Genomic DNA, 27,083 nt, shown 5'->3' on the forward strand with positions numbered 1-27,083 from the left:
CACGCCCGTGTCGTGTTGAAGACGGTCGCCTATAGCGACCGTCACAGTGGAGCCGTCAAAGCTGAAATAAACCCGTCCGCGACATTACTCAAAACTAGTATATGCACCACTGCAGGTTGCCAGTTAATGCATTCAGGCATATTGTTCTTCGAAAAAAATAAAAGCAGCTTTGAGAGGAGGTGCTCTCCAGCTGGGCCCTCGACGGCCAGAGGAATTGTTTAATGGGACTGGAGTGGTGGCAGCGTCCAGTGGTTGAATGAAGAACGCCACTGACGCTTCTTCATCTAAAATCTCCGCACAAAGAAATTTATTACCAACACAACCACTGTTACCAGATTTAACGCGGAAATGAGTGATAGCGCCTTGAGGGTAACGTGCAGATCTTCTAGAGAGCCGATGCCTGATGCAGTGTCCTGTCTCGGGTGCCGATCTCGTGTCATTGTTCCGCATCTGTTGCATCGAGCCGAACTCATTAGTCTTAGCGGGACAGGCCCTTTATTTCCTAATTGAGCGTCTGTCGCAAAGCGGCAGCATCTTTAGTGCGTCGTGCATAAATTCTTTCCCCAGAAGAATCAGTAAATGAATGTCTTATCCAAACGATATGTTTTTTTTTTCAGCTGTCACATCATCATAGTAAACAATGCAGGAATGATCAAATCCCCGGCCTTTTTTCATTACGCGATGTGAGCCACTTTACTTCGCCAAAAATGCTGACTCTTCACCTAGAAGTCAAGCTAACTTCAGGTCTGGCCTCTTCCATTCAAGCCGTTTATGAAATTGTCACACACGCGCGTTTGAGGAAGGCAGCATATTGTTTTTAGTAGATTTACTAAACACCCTGCAAAAAACTGGTATTTTCACGTGATGGAGCATTTTGTTTAAGCCACCTTTGAGCAACGGATAATGTTAAATGTCTGCCATGCATATATTTTAGGTTGTTACATCGGTCACACTGAATGAATTGTACACACGAGACTGCATACACACCTTAGAACAATGAGACTTTTCATTTTTGTCGTCCAGAAGACTAGAACCAAGAGTCAAGCCAAAGAGTGGCAAGCTTTGAAAAGGGTACAGGGAGAGCGGCAAATGCAGCCGACGCTAAAGCAGTCTTGACCCGCGGCATTAATCTTTCTTTGGGGATTTTTTCGTTGTTCCTCTTGACAAATTCCTCAAACGTTCTGTCAATTCTCTGAAAGATACAAAGTAAATGCGAATTAACATTTCGTGACCTTCATAACCAATAAGGCAAAAATTTTTGCCAAAAAGCTCTTTCAATTTATTATATCAAGAAAGCCATGCTGACTGTCTTCAAGAATAAAAAAATTGGGGATGTTTAAATAGCCTTAACAATGCAGCGTTATAGCGTTGCTATGAAGTAGGAGGTGGTCGCATAAATCCCCTAACCTATGGCACTCGGCAAATGTTCCTGCTCGAGGGGTAGCGCGCCCGGCTCACGACCTACAGGGTAGCGGTTCGAGTCCCGGCTCAACCATTTTTTTCTATTCAGCGCAATCGCTTTTATTTCTTCGCAGATACTACATAATGTTGGTGGAATGGCGTCACGCCCCGTTAACCAATACGGAATTGCGGAGTGACGCCATCACTGTTATATATATGGTAGTTGTGGTGTGTTTGAATTATCCGCACGAGGTCATGTGATTGTGATGTCACGACTCTTTCTACCAATCCGAATTTTCTCGACACGCCAACTGCGGCGCCGGGTTCTCCGCTGAACGAGATCCGTACGGCTATCGCGACAAAGCACTCACAGGATGGTCACGCTTCGGCTGTTGCTTTCGAACAGCACCTGTACTCCACTCTGACATTTTTCACAGCCTCCTACGGTCTTTAAACAGACTTCATTCTTCTAAGCGCCTCTCGATTGCATTCGTCCACGGCTTTTCTCTAAAACCCTCATAGAAAACGCACTCCTTTACGCTTCGCCTTTTATGCGACTTTTCCTTTGCTTTGAATTACACCCCTGCCCTTGTCCTGCTAAGAAGTACTCCGCTTGTCGGCGCTGAAGACAAGGTGTTCACTACGAGCCCGTAACACCAATGCTGAGCGCAAGCTAGAGCGAGCGGAAGGAAGGAATTTTATAAAGCGGGGTTAAGCTTGGGGAGGAGTGCATGAAGTGCAAGTGCTCGAATGAGGAGTTTGGGACAGAGTGGAAGGAGCTATAGAGGGAAAATGGATGACTTCGGCACTTCTTTCCTTATTGCTTCGATGACGGCCTTCTGAACAGTCCAGTGCGAGCATTTGTATATTTCGTCCGTGAGTAACTCTGTTCTGGGAGAAGCGATCAATACATCTGCTTCTAGACGCAAGGCTGCAGCGGAGGCGGAGGGTGCTGTGTGGTTGGGCATTGAGGGGCAACCTGGGCAACCAGAGGCATCTGCAGTAACCCTGGCGCACAGCCTCCCAACAGTGCCCAGGCCCTGATAGTAGTTTGGCTACAATGTTTGTATATTTTACAAATGAATTGTGTGTTGTATATCATAATAATCCTGTGTTGTATATCATAATAATAACGTCCTCTGTTGCGCAAATTGCTTTCCCGTATCCCTCCAGTTAACCTCTTTTGTCGCCAGCTGCGGCCATCCCACCCTACAAGGCGCCTCTCATCTTCCCACGTTACTTTCATCCGCCCTTTGCTACACGTCGATTACCTCTGACATCCATTCCGTCACCTATTATTTGCACCACATGACCTGCCCTTATATGAGAGAGAGGAATTTGAAGGAAGAGGAGGTGAAGGAGGTCCGTTAATCAGCGGATGGCCTATGCCGTTAACCAGGGTAAGATCTTGACGACTTGCTCGCCTAATTTCCTAATCATTATTCTCCTTCTCGCATTTTCTCATCGCCCTGGTACAGGAAAGGAAACGTGGCGACGAAAAAACGAGAAATAGCCACCACTCTGACCACTTTTTCTTTATCCTACGCTCCTGCTAACCCTCTGCTAACCCTCTACAGGAGACGACTCACGACGCCGCTAAAGCCAGTAATGGACACTGAACAGGCGCTCTGTAAAATATGTCTTGCCTATCTCGTCGTCCATTTTAAGGCATTTCCTGGTATCCAGGCAGCAAAGTTCGAAAAAGGTGCTCCTTGCGTTTAAACGGCTGCAGCTGAGCCACATAAGCGACAGGTCAAAGGTAACCCTACGCGGTGTTCGTCACTCTGGATTCTTACTGGCGTGCTAGTATAAATGGATGACAGGCTCTGTTCCTTTCTTCTTTGGAAGGGCAGTGGTGGGTGGGGCCATGGAAGACTTCGATGTCTGAGCAAATCTGAAGCACGGAAACAAACTTTAGTGGGTGTCGCAACTGTAAGGCAGGGATGCCTTTAAACAAGCGGTTTATAGTATATGTACACTACCTCCTGATGCATGGCATCACGTTAAACGAGCGGTCATTAGCATCTATAAAATAACTTTTTTCTTTCCCTAGCCATGCCTGCTTATTGGAAAACATAAGAAGCGAAAAATTCATCTTCTGATTGTCTCATGCTTGCATGACCCGCAGCAAGATAGTGGTGTAATAGTCCTGAAGTAAGAATGCCGCCGCGGTGGCTCAGCGGTTATGGTGCTCGGCTGCTGACCCGAAAGACGCGGGTTCGATCCCGGCCGCGGCGGCTAGAATTTCTTTGGAGCAGAAATTCTAGAGGCCTGTGTACTGTGCGATGTCAGTGCACGTTAAAGAACCCCAGGTGATCGAAATTTCCGGAGCCCTCCACTACGGCGTCTCTCATAGCCTTAGTCGCTTTGGGACGTTAAACCCCAATAAAACCAAACCAAAAGTCCTGAAGTAAGAGAGTTTTGGGTAGTCGAGCGTGCTTCCTGGCGGTCAGGTATCCCCACATCGAAACTTGACTTTCACACGGGGCTATTTACGTATATCTAAGAATTCAAGTAGGGATAGAGTAATCACAGTGCAGAGGAGGCATATGAAAAGGCACTGAAAAATTTCTCTATGAGTTGCACGATCACCATAGTCCCACATAGGCAAAGGGATCAAATACCGGGCAAGAAGGGCTTTGTAGTGCCCCTTGCGCCGAACTCAGAATGGTGCTCGTCGACGATAAACAACTCGGCTGCTGACCCAAAAGACGCGGGTTCGATCCCGGCCGCGGCGGCTAGAATTTCTTTGGAGCAGAAATTCTAGAGGCCCGTGTACTGTGCGATGTCAGTGCACGTTAAAGAACCCCAGGTGATCGAAATTTCCGGAGCCCTCCACTACGGCGTCTCTCATAGCCTTAGTCGCTTTGGGACGTTAAACCCCAATAAAACCAAACCAAAAGTCCTGAAGTAAGAGAGTTTTGGGTAGTCGAGCGTGCTTCCTGGCGGTCAGGTATCCCCACATCGAAACTTGACTTTCACACGGGGCTATTTACGTATATCTAAGAATTCAAGTAGGGATAGAGTAATCACAGTGCAGAGGAGGCATATGAAAAGGCACTGAAAAATTTCTCTATGAGTTGCACGATCACCATAGTCCCACATAGGCAAAGGGATCAAATACCGGGCAAGAAGGGCTTTGTAGTGCCCCTTGCGCCGAACTCAGAATGGTGCTCGTCGACGATAAACAACTCGGCTGCTGACCCAAAAGACGCGGGTTCGATCCCGGCCGCGGCGGCTAGAATTTCTTTGGAGCAGAAATTCTAGAGGCCTGTGTACTGTGCGATGTCAGTGCACGTTAAAGAACCCCAGGTGATCGAAATTTCCGGAGCCCTCCACTACGGCGTCTCTCATAGCCTTAGTCGCTTTGGGACGTTAAACCCCAATAAAACCAAACCAAAAGTCCTGAAGTAAGAGAGTTTTGGGTAGTCGAGCGTGCTTCCTGGCGGTCAGGTATCCCCACATCGAAACTTGACTTTCACACGGGGCTATTTACGTATATCTAAGAATTCAAGTAGGGATAGAGTAATCACAGTGCAGAGGAGGCATATGAAAAGGCACTGAAAAATTTCTCTATGAGTTGCACGATCACCATAGTCCCACATAGGCAAAGGGATCAAATACCGGGCAAGAAGGGCTTTGTAGTGCCCCTTGCGCCGAACTCAGAATGGTGCTCGTCGACGATAAACAACTCGGCTGCTGACCCAAAAGACGCGGGTTCGATCCCGGCCGCGGCGGCTAGAATTTCTTTGGAGCAGAAATTCTAGAGGCCCGTGTACTGTGCGATGTCAGTGCACGTTAAAGAACCCCAGGTGATCGAAATTTCCGGAGCCCTCCACTACGGCGTCTCTCATAGCCTTAGTCGCTTTGGGACGTTAAACCCCAATAAAACCAAACCAAAAGTCCTGAAGTAAGAGAGTTTTGGGTAGTCGAGCGTGCTTCCTGGCGGTCAGGTATCCCCACATCGAAACTTGACTTTCACACGGGGCTATTTACGTATATCTAAGAATTCAAGTAGGGATAGAGTAACCACAGTGCAGAGGAGGCATATGAAAAGGCACTGAAAAATTTCTCTATGAGTTGCACGATCACCATAGTCCCACATAGGCAAAGGGATCAAATACCGGGCAAGAAGGGCTTTGTAGTGCCCCTTGCGCCGAACTCAGAATGGTGCTCGTCGACGACAAACAACTCGGCTGCTGACCCAAAAGACGCGGGTTCGATCCCGGCCGCGGCGGCTAGAATTTCTTTGGAGCAGAAATTCTAGAGGCCCGTGTACTGTGCGATGTCAGTGCACGTTAAAGAACCCCAGGTGGTCGAAATTTCCGGAGCCCTCCACTACGGCGTCTCTCATAGCCTTAGTTGCTTTGGGACGTTAAACCCCAATAAAACCAAACCAAAAGTCCTGAAGTAAGAGAGTTTTGGGTAGTCGAGCGTGCTTCCTGGCGGTCAGGTATCCCCACATCGAAACTTGACTTTCACACGGGGCTATTTACGTATATCTAAGGAAGGAAGGAAAAAGGAAGGAAAAACTTTATTTTACTCTAGTCCTTTTTCCTGCGGTTTGGGAGCATCTTCAGAGACGTTTTCTCCTTGATTTTACCCCCAGGAGTCTTCTCTGTCGAAGTCGTCCGCCTCTAATCAGTGGTCGGTTGCCCTCAGTCCAGGGCTCCGCTGGCCACTGCCGCCCGTTGAGCTCGCTGTACCAGACCTTCTTGGTCTTCACAGCGGTCGCTGGACAGCAGAGTCTCCCACTGCTCCGCACTCGGGTTTTGTATTTTGGGGACCACGTCTATCTTTTGGCAGGCCCATGTGATGTGATAGAGAGTAGGTTTTCCGTCGCACCAGGGACATTTGTCCGCGTATATGGTAGGGTGCATTTTGTTTAGTATATGTAGGTTTGGGAAAGAGCCTGTTTGTAATTGTCTCCAAGTGACAGCTTCCTCTCTGCTGAGAGATTTGTGCGGTGGGGGATACCGCAATCTTCTGCCTCTGTAGTTTTGTAGTATGGCCGAGTAATCCCTGGGTGCTGGCGCGAGTTCCGCGGGCTCATCGGATGCTCGGAAAGTAATGTATCCTCGAGCTATCCTGTCGGCCTCTTGGTTCCCTGCCACCCCCGTGTGCCCCGGTACCCACACAATTTTGTGTGGGATCTTGTCGCTTTGTTCTTCCTGGTTTTTAATTCTGTCGCTCGCTGCGAGGAGTATACGGAGCGCGTGACGACCTATCCTGCCATTCATGTAATTTCGGCAGGCTGTTTGAGAGTCGGTGAGTATTGTTAGCGACCGCCCGGTTCTATAGCCCTCCGCCACCGCTAGAGCAACGGCTACTTCCTCGGACTCTGCAGCTGTGCAGCCTCGGAGAGACGCGCTGGTCATTTCGCGTAAAGACGAATCGACCACCGCCGCCACAGCGATTTTGGTGTCTCCTCCTCTCCAAGACGCGTCTGCATACACGGTCGTGGCTTGAGGAGCGTATGTTCTTTCGATGAAGTCGGCCCTCGCTTCTCTTCTGCCTCGATGGAGATTGGGATCCATGTTTTTTGGTATTGGCGCTACCTTGAGGGTCTTGCGAAGCTCGTCGGGGATCGTTGCCGTCCTCGTCATTTCTCGCATCTGCTCGCGGTATCCGAGCCTCTGCAGGAGCGCTCTTCCAGTCGTTGTCTGCAACAGCCTGAGTTTTTGCGACTCAAGCTGCGCCTCTCGTAGCTCCTCAAAGGTGTTATGTAATCCCAGGGCCATGAGTTTTTCGGTTGACGTGTTGCGCGGAAGTCGGAGCGCTGTCTTATACGCTTTGCGTAGCAGGGCATCCGCTTGTTGTATTTCGTTTTTGTTGAGGCACTGGTAGGGTAGGCTGTACGTGATTCTACTAACTACAAGGCTTCTGACTAGTTTGAGTGTGTCCTCTTCACGCATGCCATGTCGCCTGTTGGTGATGCGGGTGATCATGCGTGAGACTTGTAGTGTTGTTGCTTTGAGCAGGGTAAAAGTGTGAGTACTGCGCTGGTTGGATTGAACCCACATGCCTAAAATTCTTATTGTTGTCTTTTCGGGGATAGATGTCCCGTCAAGGTAGACGTTGAGTTTTAGGTCCTCGTTGGTTGGGACGGTCCGGTTTTGCTTTCCTCTCCAGACTCTCAGCAGTTCCGATTTCTCGGTCGAGCATGCGAGTCCTCTTTCTGCGAGGTATTGCTCTACACAAGAGGCCGCTTGCTGTAGCCTTTCTTCCTTCTCTCCGAGACAACCCGTGTTTGTCCAGACTGTTATATCGTCAGCATACATTGCATGCCTGATGCCTTCGATGTTCTCTAGTTTTCGAGCTAGGCCTATCATAGCTATGTTGAAAAGTAAGGGGGAGATAACTGACCCTTGGGGTGTTCCCTTATTTGGAGTGCGAATTTTGTCCGATCGAAGGTCTCCTATGCCGATGGTGGCAGTTCTGTCGGACAGGAAGGCTTTGACGAAGCCGTGGATTCTGCGCCCGCAATCCAGCTTGTCTAGGCCCGTAAGGATCGCTTCGTGGCTGACATTATCGAATGCCCCTTTGATGTCCAGGGCCATTATGACATTTTCTCCCGTCCGAGGCACGTTTCGCAGGACATCTTCTTGTATTTGGAGGAGAACGTCCTGCGTCGAGAGCTTCGCTCTGAAGCCGAACATGGTATGTGGTACACAGTCGTTGTCTTCCATGTAATTTTGCAGTCTTAAAGTTACCACCCGTTCGTAAAGTTTGCCAAGGCACGACGTGAGTGATATGGGCCTGAGGTTTTCAATTTGTAGCTTTTTACCAGGTTTAGGTATCATTATTACTTCGGCGTGTTTCCAATCTTCGGGAACCGTCTCCGCCTCCCAATGTTTGTTAAGAAAGCTGACGAGCTCTTGTATGAGGTCGTCGCTCAGGTTGCGGATTAGGGCGTTGTCGATTTTGTCCGCTCCGGCTGCCGTGTTTCTGGTGGTGTTTCTTATGGCCGCGTAAACCTCTTCCACAGTTATGGGGCGGTCGAGTTTCTCGTTTTCGGCTCCTCGATACGTTCCTTGGTATCGCGGGGGGTTGTGATCGCCGAAACATTTTTCTCGTGCCTTCTCCAGTAGGGTGATGTCTGATCTCTCGAAGGAGTGGATGAACCTGTGGATGGCTTTATTGTTTTCTGATTTTATTTTGGTCGGATCGATTAGTGCTCTTAAGAGATTCCAGGTTCTGGCCGTGCCTAGAGTTCCCCTAAGCGAGTCGCTGAGTTGGTCCCAATTTTGTTTCGCGAGTTGCATCGCATATTCTTCCGCCTTTGCCGTAATTTCTGCTATCTTTAGTTTTAGTTTCCTGTTGTGTTTTTGCTTCCGCCATCTTTTGGTGAGACTGCGTCTCGCTTCCCATAGTCTGAGGAGGTGGGCGTCTACTTCAGGCGTTGCTGTCGTTCTCCTTAGGCTTTTTGTGCATCGTTGTCGCGTTTCTCTCAGCATGCCGCTCCATTCCTCCAGTGATTGGATACCGCCTTCAGATTTGTTGCAAGCCCCGCGAAACGCGTTCCAGTCAGTAATTTTCGCCTGTCCAATCTGGCGTCTTATGGTGTCGGATGCTATTCGTGTCCGGAGGATAAAGTGATCGCTGCCTAGATTTTCCATCATGTTTTCCCACTGTGACTCCCTGCTCTTCCTTACGAAGGTGAGGTCCGGGCATGTGTCCCTGCTCACGCTATTTCCGATTCTCGTGGGGGTCGCAGGATCTGTGATTAGACTGCAGCCAAAGTACTCCGCTACTTCCACTAATGTTCTTCCCTTGATGTCTTGTTTCTGGTATCCCCAACTCCTGTCCATGGCGTTGAAATCTCCTACGATGATGAGTGCATTTTTTTTGGCCAGCTTGTGCGCTCCATAGAACAGTTCGAAGAGTTTGGCTTTTCTTTGTCTCGGCGGGCTGTACACGTTAAGTAAGAACGTGCTGCTTCCCTGTCGCTTTTTCGGAATAATTTCAACAAGCGCGTGCTCGATGTCGGTGTCGGCGATGGTATCGTGCCTGATGGCGGTAATGGTTTTGCTGACTAGGACGGCCGCTTTACCTTCGTTTTGACTCTCGTAAACCTCGTACCCTTGTAAGGTCGGCTTGATTCCAGTCTCTTGGAGCGCAATTACATCAGGAGGTGTCAGTTGTGTGTTTATATATTGTTTTAAAAGGGCCTGCTTTTTGCGGTAGCCTCTGCAGTTCCATTGCCAAATATCTAAGTGTTCTTGTTCTTGCCGATACGTATTGATCATGTTTACGCGTCACTGCTGTTGCCTTGTTCGCTTGCGAAAGCTGTTAGCGCTGGACGGTTGTATGCTTTTTCCCTAATGTTTTCGGTATGTTTTTGTTTTCGAAAAGCGCTTCTGATCTCTGCGATCTGCCCTTGGAATTGAACTTGCATCTGTTGCATTTGCGATTGGATTTGCTGCATGATATCCTGCATCATCTGCTGCATCATCTGTTGCATTCGTGTTTCAAGGTCTCCTTCATTCGATGCCTGTGGTTGTTGTTTTGGAAGTGCTCTAGTCGTGTCGAGTTCCCGCTGTTGGTCCTTTAGTGTTTTTGTGAGTTCCTCAACTTTGCGTTCGAGCTCGTTTTGTTTGATTCGAGCGAGTTCTAGCTCGCGTCTGAGCGCATCGCTGTTCGCGTCCTTCGGTTCTGTGACGCGACTGTCTTTGTTGTTTGTGTTGTCTATGTTACTACCCTTTCCTACCGAGTGCGAAGCAGTGGTAGAAGCCCAGCTCACCTTGCTGCCGCTTGTCTGGGAAACCTTCTTCTTTTTCTTTTTCTCTTGCTTCTCCCCCTCCTGTGGGCCGGCTGGTGGTAGAGGCGGGAAGGAGTTGGACCTCGATCGGCTCCTCGATGTCTCTCCCTCTGAGCTGAGCCATCGCTTGGGTGGTCGCCCGCGTTGGTCGCTCCGTCCTCTTTCTCCTGTGGGTTTTGGCCTGGCTTTTTTCAATCTCTCTCGGCACTCCTTGGATCCGGTCCGGTGTGCCTCGCCACAGATTATGCACTTGGGCGTGCACTCGTGGTCGGCGGGCGGGTTTGAAACTCCACACAGTCCGCACACAATAATGTTCGGTGTGGGGCACACGTCGGAACGGTGTCCTTGCTGGAAGCAGACGTAACACACTTGCCTAGTGGGGCGGTACTGGTAGCATGGTACTTCACCTCCGTAATAAATGACGAATTTCGGCAAGACTGGGCCGTCGAACGTGAGCACTGCCGTCTTGGATTTTCCGAGCATCCTTGCCTGAAGTATGGTCACTCCTTGAGTTCTGACCCGTAGGTGTGCTTTAAGTTCTTCGGGAGGGGTACCTGGCTCTACACCGTGGATGACGCCGCGCAGGACGTCTTCCGGTGCTGCCACGTAAGCGTTTACATCATAAGGCTTTCCGTCGAATTTGAGACGGGTAATGTGCCGCACTAGCTGAGCCGTTTGCTCGTGCGGAGTGCTAACGATAATGATATTGGATCCGGTGCGAAGCCTTACAAGTAGGTCCTCGTCCTTACATTGCTGGCCGCACGCCATGACAATTGCGCGCGCTACTTGGTGGGTGGTGAGGGACTTCACCATGAGTCCTTTCTTGGGTCGAATAATGATCTTGTAGTCGCTTCTGGGGAGTGGCGGCATTCTTCGCCTAGGCCTGCTCTGCCCCCTTGATCCATACTTGTTGCAGCCGGTCGCATCACCCGGTAATTTTCCGTCTTGAGGATTGGCGTCCGGGCCAGTTCCCGTGCCTTTGCGTTCCTTTCGCCTTTGAAGTTTTCTCTGGCGCTTGGATTGTACAAGCTCCCAGCTGGCATCGTTGTTGTACCCGGCTGGCTTCGACGAGGAGTCGGACGGGATCTCGTCCTCACTTCCCAAGTCGGCGTCTCCGAAGTCGTCTTCATCCATCACTTGGAATTCGTTGAGAAGGACGTTTGACGATTGTGCTGGCACATCGTTGTCTTGGCTGGGCCCCGCCATATGGTCCGTCTTTGAAACGGCGTCGATGCTAGGCGTCGGCGTCGTCGACAAGGTTAGCGGCCCATGCTCTCACGATGTCGAGCTGGGTGGCCCGTTAGGGTTAGCGGGCCGGCGCCCGCTTTATAACTTTCAAGTCCGGTAGAAAGCCGAAAACTGGTCCTACCTCTTGAAATATCTATCCTGGGGATCCAGCACTTGATATCTTTCCGTTCCGAATACAATCCGGTGGCGAGAATGATTTGGTCCGGTGGAATTTGCTCAAAATGTGCGGAACCGATGCGACGCGCGTCCGCTTGCTTGAACCGCCATGTCCGTATATCTAAGAATTCAAGTAGGGATAGAGTAACCACAGTGCAGAGGAGGCATATGAAAAGGCACTGAAAAATTTCTCTATGAGTTGCACGATCACCACAGTCCCACATAGGCAAAGGGATCAAATACCGGGCAAGAAGGGCTTTGTAGTGCCCCTTGCGCCGAACTCAGAATGGTGCTCGTCGACGACAAACAACTCGGCTGCTGACCCAAAAGACGCGGGTTCGATCCCGGCCGCGGCGGCTAGAATTTCTTTGGAGGAGAAATTCTAGAGGCCCGTGTACTGTGCGATGTCAGTGCACGTTAAAGAACCCCAGGTGGTCGAAATTTCCGGAGCCCTTCACTACGGCGTCTCTCATAGCCTTAGTCGCTTTGGGACGTTAAACCCCACAAAAACCAAACCAAATCATACTTAAGCGCGCATTATTATGGCGCAGAGGAATGGTAGAGGCCTTTGTTCTTTTGGGAGCGTAGTTAGGGTGATAATGATCAAGATGGTTGTAGTGTCAAAGAGAACCAACCCCTCAGTGAGCAGAGTGCCAGACGGCCGACACGCGGATAAACTACTGGAGGTGTGACCCAAGCATTCCCAAGTAACTTGAAAATGAGTTTAAAAAAAAAAACTGTTTGAATCGATTCGTACCTCCACCAGCGCTTCTCTGTATATCTGCTCCTGGTCTCTCCGGCCGAATTTTACGACAGCGTCGAACTTCTGTAGCGCAATCTCTCGGTATTGAAGGTGAAGTTGGGAGAGCTTGTCGCTTTTCACACTCTTGTCTCCAGCACAAAGCTGCGGATGTAAAAATATGTCTAAGATAGCATAACACAGAAACTCCCTTCACTTACCTTATTCATTTCACTGAGGTAAATGTCGAGAGCCTTCAGAGAAGCTGCCACATTGTTTGCCACGCCAGGCACCTAAACACAGTTTAAAAGTCTTGTTATTGCACCATTTCAGAAGTATTTTCTCACCTCTCGCATTGTTTTGGGTCCTGGTAGTTTGCCAATCTTGAATCTCTCTGCATATACCTGTAGAAAACAAGTACTGCACCGCGTGGAAAATTAGCAAATAGCCGTACCTGAATATAAGTGCATAGCTGCTGACAAGTGATATTGTTTCCATTTATCCTTTTCGGCTGCAAGTTGCTTGGATTGAGAAACCCAGACAACCTTTTCTCCAAATGGTCTTTGAAGCTGGGCTCAATATCCGTCGCTTGGCCTCTGAACTCCGAGTCTGTCGGCACCTGCAAGGTTAGCATTATAACACACGCCTCTTGGGGAGCTTCAACTCACTTTAAGGCATGGATCAGGCATGAGAACGCATCTGATGTCTTCGAAGGAGGACATGATATGTTGCCGAAGAATCCCAAGATCATCAGGATGTTCGCTAGAGACTTGCAGCCTGTGGTTCAAATACGCTTGGCCCCCTTCTTCACCATAGCTGAACTGGTGTGGAGCACTCCAGTCTGTGATCAAAAAGAGTAGCTCCTGGAACGGTGTATTTCTAACTTCCTGCGGTAACACAGCACACTTTAGAGTGTAACGGCAGTCTGCTCTACTGAACACATGCAGGTGAACTACGCACCTCATTCACCATGTGCGCGTAGTCGCAGAGTAGCTTTATGTGCTGCAGGTCATCCTCGCCAATGTTGTGGAAAAGGTTGTAGATCTGGAGTGAACTCAGTAATGTGCCTAGTGCGAAAATTTTAGCACACTCTTTCATTGTTGACTTGCCGTCAAATGTGCCCTGGGTGTCCATTAACAACACAGCTAGCTCCATGCCTTGAGCTGTTGCCACCTGTAGGAAAACGTGTTAAGCATGGGGCGTTCTTTCAGCAGATGCGATGGGCTTACCAAGAAAACTTCACTCCAGATAAGTATTCCCATTTTCTCGCGTTCGAATCCTCCCGACCAACTGAAGTCGTCCAGTGTAGTGTCAGACTCGTTGAGCCGAGCCCTCTTGCATTTCTTGCGGAGGTAACGTATCAAAAAATTGAGCAGGAAAGACTTCCCTCTGCTGTTCGCTCCAGCTACTGAGATAACAACTACTGGCTTGTTCTTGACACGGTTGCCTTTCAGAACTTGCTTGAGCGCTGCACTGTCGAGCTCCAAGTCTTCACCGTTGAATTTGAAGATGGCCACCCCGTGGCCGTTGCCAGCTTGGTCGTCCATTGTGCTCCTACGCAAAAAAAAAGCATCAGTATTCTCAACAAAGGAGCACCACCAAGTTTTGTCGTCATGAAATTCTTCAATGGCTGGAAAACTTTTCTCGTCATGTATTAGTGCTTTTCTCGAAGTCTTTGTAGGAATTAGCATCCGTCACAACGTATTTCATTTCAGGAGCTGCTGTACATCTATAATCTGAATAGTGGTTAAGACCCCTCAACGATGGCCTGTCGTCTCTTGAGAGGTAACCAAACAGGTAAACTCATGATCAAATTAAACGTGTCCTCCTTCATGATTGCTGGTGCTTTGGATTTTATGTGAGGTGGAAAAAAATGAACTTCTCACATGTACCCAAAGACGAGCATTGATCAGAAATCTCGAAGACATTGATTAGGGCAGTTGTTGTCTTGTTAGGGAAGTACAGTCGGCAATGCTTGGCGATAGGCATGTTATAATTTCACTCGCAATACATGAAAACAGCAATTGTGATGGAGAAATGCGAACAGTTTTCGGCAAGGTGCTGCGGTCCTTTAAGGCGCAACAAAAACGCTTCCCCCTATGTCACCACTGGAGAAGAAAAGTGGACGTTAGTTTCAGAGCCATGGATAACTGACTTTATGCGGGAAGAAATCTACTGCCCTTCTGATTATCATTGATCAAGGCAGAGCTGGCTCGTGTATTTGCGGTGCCATAGAACGAAGTAATGAAGAGAAACACTTAAGCTCTCTTCCTCCCATAAAAGCGGAAGTGGTGAAATCTGCAAAGATGGCTCATTTTCTTGAATTTTCGGGTGAATTTCTAACTTATTTCATTAAAAGAATGAAATTGTCAAACGCACCTACTACGGCACCTTCCAAGAGAAAGTGGTTTATGGTGCCTAAAGAAATTCCAGGGTGAAAAATCGGATTTATGTGGTGCAAATGGAGGCTATTCCTCTCTGCCTTCACTTCGTTTGTGCTATCGGTGTGCACTACGGCCACTGCTGTTACTTGCCGCTAGTTTACGTTATTATTAAGCCAGTTTATCGCTAGAACGCAATCACTATCACCTGTCACTAAGGCGTCCTTTCGAAGTTGCTAGCGCCACTGTTTCATTATGGCGGGCGTATTACCGCAATAGCCGGTGTTGCATTATAGATGGTGTTCTATTATTGCCAGTCTGTCATTACAGCCGGTTTTATAGTGAGTGGTAGGTAGATAGCACGAAGTGCAGCTAAACGCCAGCTTCTATCTGCCACGGTTATCCGGATGCCGACGCCTGACAGTTTCGCTTTAATGGTCCCCTTAGGGCTCTCGTATGAAAAATGCTAGAATATGAAAAGAATTCATCGGCCCATTAAGGAGAAGTATCTGTTCTCAAAGCCGATAGGTGTGACTACGAACGTTCGTCTGACGTCTCTTATTGACATCAGCTCGCCACTAGCGATGCCTTGTCGTCCAGAAAATAAAGAAGCGAGCTGTGTTGCGTGGATACCAGGACACTGGGGCCAGCATTTCTGAAGTTCAGTTCAGTTCAGTGCATTTATTTCAGTCATGCACAATGGCTGAGGAGAAAGGAAAAAAAGCCGCGCACGCGGCTTGACAAAGCTAGTGACTATGTTTGCAAGGAAATCACAAAACATGTTCGCTGTGCTCAATATAATTTAGGCGTTCGACTCTAGGCTGTGATTTATGGCACACTATGCCATTCAGATAAGCTAAGCTAGAATAGGTTGGGCTTGTGTGGAGCCCAGGCTTACGAAAGGGTTTTGCGATCAGAAATATATCGCACAGCCCGTCCGCTACCGCGATAGACATTGCATCCAACGCTTTCACCATAGATTTATTATGTTTACATGGTCCTCCAGCAGTCAACCGACGCTGCGGGATAATATTTTTCGGCCACATTGCGCAGGCGGACCAGGCTTGAAGGTGCTCCCATCCAATTACTGTAGTATTTTTTCCCGTTGACTTCTTCAACCTGCTCCTCGAATTGGTAGCGCCATCACTTTTTTAGAGGAAGTACTCGTTTAAACGCATTTGTGCAGAAAGGCTATGCTTCTGCTCGTTTTTTAAAGGACAATTTTGACTGACAATTACTTATATTCCACTTCCCCGAAAAATCTGCAGAAGGAATTGATATCGACCTCGTTTCTACTTTTACTGTATCGCTCACTCTGCTGTGGTGCTGGGGGGAAGACGTGATAAACGGCCAGTGCTTAGAATGCCGATCTTTCCTTGCACTAAGACATTGTTCTTGAAAGTACCCACCAGGATCCATTTTTTAAAACCATCAGGGCTATGCAATGCGTCGTGAGAGCCAGGACACGTCCCACTGTAGTGACAACCTCTTCTAACCCGCACCGACATATTTCGTTCGTATCCGATGCACCGCTACGAAAATATATCTAAATGCACTAGGTATACAGTGTAACAAAAGAAAAACCTGAATAATTCTGCCTAAGCACGTGCAATGAGTTTACAACTGTGTCTAAATCACATTCTTCCCCTCTCCAACTCCAGGCTCATGGAGACTAAACAACTTGATATAGCACATGCACGAAAGCATCAACACGTCCCCTGTAGCCAGTCCCGACTTAATTGTGATCAAAAAGCTTCTGGGAGCATTTTTTTATGAGTAATACAGTCGGCGCTAGCGCACCACTGAAGTTCGAAAGGATGAAAAATGAGAGAAAAAAATATCTCCCTCCTCTCCAAGAGATTCGGGGCAATTTGTGGGTACATCGTAGGTGTCTGACAGAACAGCTCCAACGCACACTGAGGGACTGAACAATGTCCACCGAGGGTGCACGTTCCCATTGGCTGCACATGAACACGGGCGTTTCTGATTATGATATAAGGATATACTGACATCATTTCCCTCGATTAAAAGCATTCATGTAAGGATCATTGCAAAGCACAGTAGTCTTAATGCTATCACTGTAGTTGTTATTGCGTTCCCCGTAGCTTACTGCGTACTCCGTAGACCAAACCAAGCCAGTAGCTGTTATCAGTAGGTTATGCTACTGAGACATGGCGTACAGGCGCCCAAATCTTTAGCTGGCGTGCGCGAGCGGCGACTTTTCTGTTCGTCAGCGCCATATGACGGAACGAAGTTGGAAATAGGATGAGGCTAAGCGCATGCTCACAAAGCCCGATCAGCTGGGGCCGTCGTCTGCTAGGCTGTTCCTTCTCAAGGACGTCACCCCTTCTTATCGCGTTTCGACGAGCAGGCAGCGTGAGTAGACGAATGATTTTGCTCGAATTTTACGTTCCGAAGAACAACGTTGTAGCAACCAAGCGAGGAAATAAAACTGAAAGATATTCCAGAAGAGGACAAATACGGACTGGTTGGAACATGTTTTACGAATTGGAAAAACAGCGCAATCAAAGACGAGACACAAAAGAACATGGGTCGTTATCACTATGAATGGAGAACATCAGTCATTATCGTTATGAAAGGCCTAGGTTATCACTAGCTCAGGCAACAACCTGCAAGTTTTCTTCTTTTGTTTTCCTGGTGAGGTAGCGAGGAGCATCTTCGATCCGACCTTCGTCCCAGTAGGCACGTATGATTCTGCCCACTGAAGCCCCTGCCACTCCAGTTGCTTTAGCATCTCCTTCTGCGATGAGCCGCCCAATGACATCCCTTTACTTTGGAGTCATGTCGCTTGACATACACGGAGTGGCATCATGATAACTGTTCCGAACTGCTGCGAGCACGGCTGCAGAGCAGCTTCACTTCGCTTTCACAGCGGCCTTTTAGTTTCGTCGCCACGCTGAAGCATACGGCACGCAGAGTGTTGATAAGCGCCCTTCGCGCAGGTGAAAAAAATCTTTCGCGTCAGCAGGTAACACATGAACGATATATGTTCTCCGGCTTATCGCATGATTGGGAGTGTTCGGCCTATCTTTCAGCTTTATTTCCTCGCTTGGTTGCTACAACGCTGTTCTTCGGAACGCAATATCCGAGCAGAACCATTCGTCTACTCACGCTGCCTGCTCGTCGAAACGCGATAGGAAGGGGTGACGTCCTTAAGAAGGAAAAGCCTGGCAGACGACGGGCACAGCCGAGCGTGCTTTGTGAGCATGCGCTTAGCCTCATCCTGTTTCCAACTTCGCCCCGTCATATGGCGCTGACGCACAGAAAAGTCGCCGCTCGCGCACGCCAGTTAAAGATTTGGGCGCCTGTACGTACGGCGCTGGAACTGGCCGGCTACGGATTGAACATATGCGCTTGAACTGGACGTTTAATCGACATGGTTCCTGAGGCCGAACTTTTGTGAGCATGCCCACGTGCGATCAACACTGTAACCAGGATACCGAGTCCACCTAAGGTGTTATGAAATTACTAAAATTAGGCTTGTTGAGTTAGATGAGCACTTTTTCGGCTCTGCATTGTCACTGGTGTAGAGTACAACTAAGATGTGCAAATAGTCGGCTGGTTCACTAACACTGAGTTGTTAAGTTTTCAACGATCACTGTCAACCTCCTCAATTACTGAGATATGTGTATTCCACAGTAAGTATAACGCAAATCAATTTTAGAATTTCGAAAACGCACTTATCGTGAGCACTGCAGCCGAACAAATTTTGGTTTCGGCGAGTTTTTTTTTTTTATTCGAGATGGTTGCCATTAGGCATAATGAGAAAGGGAGAGAAAGTTAGAAGAAGTAGTGTAAACGAGCCTCGCATAAAAAGTGGCAACAGTCCTCGATAAAGCGATTGTCATGTGCTCACTTGCGATAGTCGCCTGCAACGTCCCATCGCAGGCCTACCTTCTTTAGGAAGCGCCGTCTCAGGGAGTCTGTAGCCGGGCAAACCAACAGCAAGTGTTTTTCGTCACACTGGTCTGGCGCAGCACCACAATGGGGAGACTTTCACTTCGAAACGTTTGTCACGCCACCGATGACGCACTGGAGGAGTCAGAGCACTCTCTCGCACGAATCCGGCGCACAGATACCTCCTCCTCCCGAGTTAGACTCAGGGGGAGAGGGTACGAACACGGAGGAATTAGAGCGCGTGTTCGCTGACGCAAAGCCTGTTTATCGGAAGCATAAGACAGGAACGGATCTGGGGGAAGAAGGGAAGGTAGCGGGATGTCCGATGTGTCAAACTGTGTCATTGTATCCACATGAATATTACGGGGATCCTGGGCATAGCCGCGAATCCAGTGTATACGCACAGGAGAGGGTATTTTGTACAAAGTTGGTGAATAGATTGCGTAATCTGGAATGTGCGCCGGACAGCCTTAAGCTGCTTAAGGGCGGCAAGGGAATCGGTGTAAATGTGAACAATATCGCCTCCCCTCCACTCGTTTTTCGACGAGTTGCATGCACCGGAGGGGTTGCTTTACCTGCAAGCTTCTCGAAAGCGCAAGTGTTTTCTGTGGTACTCCAAATGTTCTCTATGTTTTCAATACAGAGTGTGCACGAAATACGGATACGGCCGAACGAGAAACTGGCTTTTTTCTTTCATTTTTCATTCTTTTTATGCTGAAATTCTCATCTCTTCGTCAACGAAAACTTAGCTTCTGTCTTCTGGATTTGTCATTCAAGATGCACACTTGCTCTAATTTATGGCTCAGATATTAGCTTTAGTTTTTAGCCCTAGAAAACGGCAGCTAGGCGCAAAACTTGCATGATATGTGCCGCAATTAGCTCTATGCAAATATACCAAATACCAATTTAAAAACAATATATTTCATTTTGGCCACAAGTACCTAGGACGAAATGCGTGAGATGAATTTACCTCATTCCAGACCTTATTTGAGAGCTGTATGAATAATCACCATCTAAAAAAAGGTCGGAATATGTAAAGAGATAAAAATTATCAAAGATTCTGGCCTTTGTTTCTTTTTTACCGCGTATGATAGTCCGTTTTCTACAATACTCTGAACCGCCCCCACCCGAAACAATGCTCGGGCTGAAAAGCGGTGGTATATTTTTAGGAATATAGCTTTAATTATATATTTACTGCACCCTTTTTTATTGTCACTGCCTCTGAACCTTCCCGATCTGAAACACTGCTCGCGGTGAAAAGCTGCGGCATATTTTCAAGAATGTACGCTTGCGCGTTAAACCTTATTAGAAGAGGAGCTAAAACACAGTCAAACTCTTTGCAAAAGAAAGTCATCAGGTGAACCTCGGGACTCTTGATGGCCGCGAGCACTGCATTACCCCATGTCCTCCTCTCCCTGTCAAGGAGAACTGCAAGGAGTTCTGCACCAGATAATGGCTGTTGTTGGGAGTCTATGCCTACTGCCGTATTCCCGGGCAATACAACGAGGACTGCGTAGGCTACAAAATAAAAAAAGACATCTGGTAAGCGAGTGTTCACTAAGCTCTCGTCACGAAGCTGTAGGCTGAAATGCCGGATGTCGACTTGACGTTTCTTATCCCTTCGAATTGATCCATTCCCTTCTTTCTTTACCGCCCCAAATCGCAGCGCATGGCAATTATGGGTACGTTAGACATCAGGTAGAGGACATTCGCTCAGTACAGGCATGCAATTGAAACCAGTACAGACATACTGGCATAGTTTCCTTTGTAAAAGCACAGTGGTCTTACTGCGTTCACTCTAGTCGAGTGTATTTCGCTCCTTGTATTCTTAACACCGGATTAGCCTCAGGAGGCCTTTTACAGCACTCAAAGAGGCCGTTTTTATACCTGAAGGCATTATGGAAAGCAGTCGAAAAAGTACAGCAATAGATAGAAAAAAAAACTAAAGATACAATGGACACATCCGCTAGGAACGTACTGGTGAAGTCTGACCACCTCATAGCGCCGAATTTTAAGCCACACACCTAGCCTCAAAGCAAAGCTACTTTAGAAGTCTCACTAGTGCCGCAACTTGTACTGGTTGTTAAAAGCACTGCTTTAAGTCGTCTTTTACTCTAAATTAAAAAAAAAAGATACAAGCGTCGATTCTCTAAATCGCAATGTAAAGGCCTGCTCTTAATTTTAGCTTTAGATCAACGGCTAATACAACGATCAACCTACATTCTGAAGTAGCATAGAGCGAGCTCTGGAAGTTTGAAATCATTTACTCACATGCAGCGAGGTCGCCACTTGGCGAGCAGACCGTGCAGCCTTCCCGAACAACTCTCTCGAGCAATGCAAGCACCTGAGCACTGTCCGGCGTCGATGGAGGGAGTGATAAAGGATATCTCAAACGGAGGCGCTGTCTCTCGGGGCGGAAGAGTTGAGTTGTCAGGAAAGTGGAATCTGTGATAAACGGAAAAACCATAACGGGCGAGATGATTATTAACTTCAGTGGAACAAAAAGACTGCGAAAAAACAAGCATAACCAGCTGCAGAGACTAAGGAAAGGTATTAAGCGAACGCATGCGTCTGCATAAATGCATGCGTCTGCAAGCATAAATGTTTGGAGACAATGCGTTGGCCTTCAGGCAGGGAGACAAAAATAACGCGCCCCTGTCGGCGATAACTGTTTGGTGTTCCGCACAACACTGCCGCACACCCGCGATCCTCGCAGATGCAACGTGTGTCTGGAGCGCAATTCACCACTCATACTTTTCTCACTGCGTCTCATCGTCGCAACTTTGTTGTTGATAAACGGGAACCCCCGACGCTAGGCTTACTTTAAAGGAATTTTCGTGTATATTAATGACCCGATAAATATTATTTAAAGCCGCTTTAAGGTGGTGCGCGATCAAGCACATTAAGTATACAGTTCTCATGTCTATATGCGATCGCATTTCTAGCCTCATCGAGAAAAAAATGCGTCGTCAGTGACATAATTCCTATGACCGGAAGAGGCGTCACAAAACCGGAAGTAAGGACTAAACTTTTCGACGCATCTTTATTGTACCCGTGGTGCCACTTTTAGGCACTTTCCGGTAAACATAGAACCACTAGCTAAGTGACCGGAACAAATGTCTGGTCGTAGGCAGGCAGACGTGTAGGGGTCTACAAACACAAGCGGTAAAATATGACGCGGAATTTATTAAAGGCAATAAGAGCTTTTCGATCTTTTAACTATCTACTTAATTATTGGTAACATGTAACTTTAAGCTATGTTGTAATATCTAAAAGGTGTTTCAGGGAAGACTAAAAAAAAATTTTAAAATAGGCACTTCGAGGTAAAATTTGGCTTTTGGGGCATAGTATTACCAGTGTTGGCCGACACCGGAAAGCCGGTGAATTGTCTTCAGCAGTACGTTGGTTATCTAATTTCCGATAACGAACTTTTTAACTGCCGCAGATAGTCAACTGGTTGCAATAAGAGATTTGAAGGCTGCCTGTTAGTAATAGCCATATCAGTTTTTAGAATTTCTAAAACGCGATCAGCCTCGCTGCTGTGACTCGACAAAATTTGGCTGCACCGTGCGAAAATACATGCGCTTTCGAAATCATGCAGACAAATCAACACAACCCCTTCAGTCTACGCAACTAGTCGAAAAAGCAAAATTTTGCCGAGCCACAGCTCCAAGGGTAATCGCGTTTTCAAAATTCTAAAATCTGATATTGCTATTAATAAAGACCGGCTACAAGTCTCTAATGGCAACCAGTAGCCTGAGTGTTATAGTTAAAAAGTTTGTTGACCAGGTTACGAGTTAATTAAGACGGTTCATTGGTTCTCTGGCGTCCACTAAAACTCATAACACTAAGCCACAAAAACCATATGTTTACCTCAAAAAACCTATTTTTGAAAATGTGCGCTAAAACAGCCAGTATAATACATAAAATATCTTCCGCCCAGCCCTTGTCCTGCGTGGTTATCACTTGTGTGCACGCATTTTTTTTTTTTGCTGCAAAAATTCTCCTTTAACATGCCATACCTAAAAGCTCATCATTCAGCGTTGTTTATAAGTAGACGCATTCACCAGGTGGTCATCGTGGTTCTAAAATTGAATTCTTTCCTTCCTTCACCGGCATTTCCTGCGTTGTTGTTCTCCCTTCGAGCGTTCTAGAAGTGTCTGCGACATGCGGACGGCCGGAGTGTTTGAAAAACGCCGCAAAACTATCTCAAGTACGGCAGAGGAAAGCCACTCCGGGTTTATCTTTTATCGGGAGGAGGCGGGGGCGACACGGGCAACATGCCGGAATCGTTCGCTTTGCTTCCCTTTCTTGCGTGAATGAGTCACTGCGCGGGTAAGCTGCTCGACACCGCTGACTCTCGACATCGAGCCCGGAATGAGAGCGGTATATCGTTCCCGTAGGCACATTTTCAAGAAGGCGCAAAAAACACGTTTGGGCGTGAGTCATGTCATAGGTGTATGAATCACGGTGTAGGCAATAGCTGAAGAAAAAACAAAGTGGCCGCCAGAACAAGACGAGATGCGCGAAAGAGAAACTGAACCGAAAATCACGCCTGCATGAACTTGGGCTGACCTGAGCATGAGCCTGAAGATGCCTAATTCATAAACCTTTATAGGAAGCAAGCTCGGTGGGTGCCTCATATAAATGCAAAGAGTAAAATTGCACTTAGAATATCTGTACAATTTGACTGACTACACTTTCAACAATTTCGACCAATGGTTTCGAAGAAAAAAAAGGCATACACAGTTGTGCTTGTGACGAAGTGGAACGTTCTTGCGGGCTAGTTGGATCATTGCCGAAAAATGGTTAGTACTGCGCGAATGGGACACGACAGGAGAACGAGGAACAAAAACGACAACACAGGCGACAACACAAAATAAACACACAAACGACAACACAAACTAGACCTCGGATAGGGTACGCATCCGTACCTCGATCTTTTCGGCGCAACAGATAACTTGCATTAATGTCGAAAATTACTCTAAAAAGTATTACGACAGTGATGACACATGGGAAAGGCTCAAAAGCTCAACTTTTCAAAAGTTCCTTTTTTTTCGCCAAGATGGGTCCGGTCGAACTGTACAACCAAACACGCTTGTCAAAGCACGCAGAACATCAAGGAGACCTATTGTCGAAAGATAAAAATACACTGAATGGTTTGCTTCATAGTTTGAGTACTCAACACCCAAAAGCATGGCGCGCAGGTATGGTGCTGTATGTAGCTCGAAGGAATTTTGGCCGTATGGACGACTGCTCAGTGCCATTGAGCAGACTGTATTAAGATTGCGGTGTTATCAAAGGATGTTGCAAATGTGCAACATCACACTCACAAGCAAGGAAAAGAGAGACGATAAGATAAAATCATCGAAAGTTCAACTGCGATTGTGAACTCAATGGCGTGAGTCCCACGAGATGCGGGGAGAGGACTGGGGAACACACCAAGAATGAAAAAAGAAAACCGCTGCTTCTTTTTTTTTTTTCACGAGGATAGAAAACAGGAAAAAGCGAGCATGTAGTCTGCTTTAATTTTACGGCGTTTAACGATACAAAGTGACGGAAGCTATGAGAGAGGCCGTAGTGGCGGGCTCTGGATAATTTTGGGCCTCCTAGCGTTCTTTGAAGTGCACTGATATTGAACAGTACACGGGACTGGATGAGCATTAAACAACTATTCTAGTGAACATTTAATCTATGATGAACGCAGAGGGAGCTGTTATTTCGCTCGCCATCATTTCGAGAGGACAGTTACGTACGGATGAGCACGAGAGCGCATTGCAGGCACTGCATCAGTTGTGCAAAGGAGTAAATACCGACACCGAACGTGAGCCCGACTGCGTGACGAGGCAGCGTCCACGTCTCGTCGACTGCGAAAAAGATGTGGTATATTCAATTCCCCTGTCGTGCGGCAACATCTATATAGGCCAAACAGGGAGATGCCTGAACACAAGGCTACAAGAGCACAAAAGGAATCTAAGGGACCCAAACTCAGGGGAACTCGCCTTACCCTGTAGCCAGTGCGAGGGCTGCACCCCTTCTCTTGAAAGAACAGTTATTCCTTGCAAGTGTTGCGACACCACCACAAGGTTGATAGCAGAAGCTGTGGCGATATCAAAATGCGCAGATAAGTGTGTCAGCAACCCCTCTGTGCGCCTTAGTGAAAAAGAAATGTCATTTCTGAACGCCAATGATAGGACGAAAGATTGGAGAAACGGGAGACAATTCCAATAATCGTACCACGAATGCGTGAGGTGATGTGTTGGTTCTGTTTTTTTTTACTTAGTTCTTATATAGGCTGGCTCAGAGCAATAAAACACAGTTGTTAGGCAGCGCTTGTGTTTGCGTCCTTCTCGTCTCGTCCTTGTTAATGCCGCGCTGCAATTTTCCAGTACGCTCGAAACTCATGAAAACATGAAAACCAGAAGCCGTTCTTGGAGATAAGAATTAATACGGTGTTTGAGTCATCTTTATCTTTTTCGAGACTTCTGTAACGGGACGAAGAAAACATTGCTGCTCAGCCAAATGGTCCTAAAGATTGTACAGTCCTTGTCAAAAGTAACCAGGCTGCATGGTTTGCTTCTAGCTCGTACAGTGGAGCCCTTACAGCTTCCCTGAAGCTGAAATGGTCGTTAAAGGTAAGGACTGGGGGTCTTCTTACCTTCCAACAACTTTTGGTCTTTAGGAAAGCCCCAAGGACTCCACTATGCAAGCTAGAAGCAAACCATGCAGCCTGGTTACTTTTGACAAAGACTGTACGTATGCTCTAAACACGAATACGCCTCTTACAAAAGACAGTGCACTTGAAAACAACTTTACTCTCTTTTTACACCTTTATGTTTAGAGTGTAGCACTCAAGAACACTGGGTCAAATTCTCGTAGTCAGACGGCGTGTTCGCGGTACAGATTAAAGGAATTGTGAGGTGGAAAAGTTGCTGAATAGCTGTTCAGATATTCCGGACTGGCGGTCGCAGCGCATTTGCTGTATTGCAGTGCTGGTAATAAGCACATTGCATTTTCCCAATACCCTAATGTTCTGCACTGTCGAGCAACCGTGTCTATGATCCGAGGCTGCAGGAGCCAGGTGCCTCAAGAGTACAACTAGGGCTTAATGGCTTCGGTTGATGCCATTAGAAACCAAGACATGCACACCGAATTCATATGAGAAAATTACGCTTTGACCTTAAAAGGTCAGAAACCTGGATATCAACATCCTACAATCGTTAGTACGGCAACCCAAGAACAGTAATTTTGGTCAAGCGCACACTTAAACTATCTCATAAATACAACGGAACGCTCACAGTCGAGAAATGTCGCCATTTATGGGGCCTAAGTGTCTTTACTCCGCAGTGAACGATCACTTTTAATCGACGACTCTCGTTTTTGGCATTGTTTGTTTCTTCGTCTGTTTTGAGCGCTGTTCTCGTCTTATTTCTATTCTCCCTTTCCATAGTTCCTTCTGTGCGGAAAGAACCGTTAGTTGATCTGCTTTCGCTTTCTAATCCGCGTTATATCCCCGTGCGCTAAATCTCCCGAACTATAGTCGGATACAACTCAAGAACTGTCGTGTCCGGTCGCTGTGTTGAATGCAGCGAAAGACGCACACGGTACTTTAAGACTTCGTTTATTTAAAACCGATGAGGGTGCGACCAGCGTCGACCGAGGCAGGAGCCGAACTGGCCGCCCGAAGAAAGGAGGGAGTGGAGAAGCGTCCACGGCAGGGAGTGGCTTCCCAGAACAGGAGGAGGGTGCGGGGGCGCACCGTGGGGGGGCATCCGGCGACAGCGTGCGACGAGGGGCAAGCGGTCGTTAGGAGGAGGATGCGAGTGGTCGTTAGGAGGAGGATTGAGTGGTCGTTAGGAGGAGGACGCGGGGGCGCACACACACAAAAGCAATAAGGGGACACAACACTTCCTTCCCCCTTAGAAAGTTGCCTGGTATCGTGCAGGGGGTCGGCGCTCACGCGTGGAGGCGCGCTGGCTTTGTGCGCTCGGGGGAGAAACACTTGTAGGCTGGCTGTTGTTCGCTGTGTCTCCTGGGTCTGTCCTGGGCGAAGTCTCTTCTTCCGGGAAGAGGTGCCAGGCTATGTGGGAAAATGGTGCACGTGTTCTCTCCGCTGGCGGACAGCTCTCAGACGGCGTCGTAAATCTACGCAGCTGGTTGAGATGTCGGCGTGCTACTGTGCCATGTATGTTGACGAGCCAAGAGCGCAGGCCTATGCGTCTGACAATTGTAGCTTCCTCCCAGCGTGGCTTTTTCAGAAACTGTCGGGCGAGGACGCGCTGCCCCTCATTAAGCGTGCCGCAGCGCGGAATTGCTTTTTCTTCCCGGAACGTCTCTGCCTTTGGCTCGGGGAGGATGGCTGTGAGCTGAGTTCGCATTTCACGCTCGAACATCATTTTCGAGGGGGTCTCGCCTGTTGTGCTCTGTACCGTCGTGTGCTGCTTGAAGAGAAAGCGCGCAAGGCGGCGCTGCAGCGAGC

The 27,083-nt window shown here is 47.8% G+C and overlaps 1 protein-coding gene across 1 annotated transcript in view; it reads right to left on the reverse strand.

Annotated features, from left to right (window-relative positions):
- Window positions 1-1,027: 1,027 nt before the first annotated feature.
- Window positions 1,028-27,083, reverse strand: part of LOC149329006 (atlastin-2-like) — a 53,621-nt gene continuing 27,565 nt past the window's right edge. Inside the window, exons 2-9 of the mRNA XM_089559161.1 lie at window positions 13,535-13,859; window positions 13,266-13,478; window positions 12,974-13,192; window positions 12,760-12,924; window positions 12,653-12,709; window positions 12,527-12,598; window positions 12,324-12,470; window positions 1,028-1,192 (exon numbers count right to left, since the gene is read on the reverse strand). Coding sequence (XP_089415287.1) covers window positions 1,028-1,192; window positions 12,324-12,470; window positions 12,527-12,598; window positions 12,653-12,709; window positions 12,760-12,924; window positions 12,974-13,192; window positions 13,266-13,478; window positions 13,535-13,859 — 1,363 coding nt within the window. The remainder of the gene's footprint in view (window positions 1,193-12,323; window positions 12,471-12,526; window positions 12,599-12,652; window positions 12,710-12,759; window positions 12,925-12,973; window positions 13,193-13,265; window positions 13,479-13,534; window positions 13,860-27,083) is intronic.

This window comes from Amblyomma mixtum, chromosome 9 (genome assembly GCF_055824585.1).
Source record: "Amblyomma mixtum isolate Tamu chromosome 9, ASM5582458v1, whole genome shotgun sequence".
In the NCBI taxonomy this organism is placed as follows: domain Eukaryota; kingdom Metazoa; phylum Arthropoda; class Arachnida; order Ixodida; family Ixodidae; genus Amblyomma; species Amblyomma mixtum.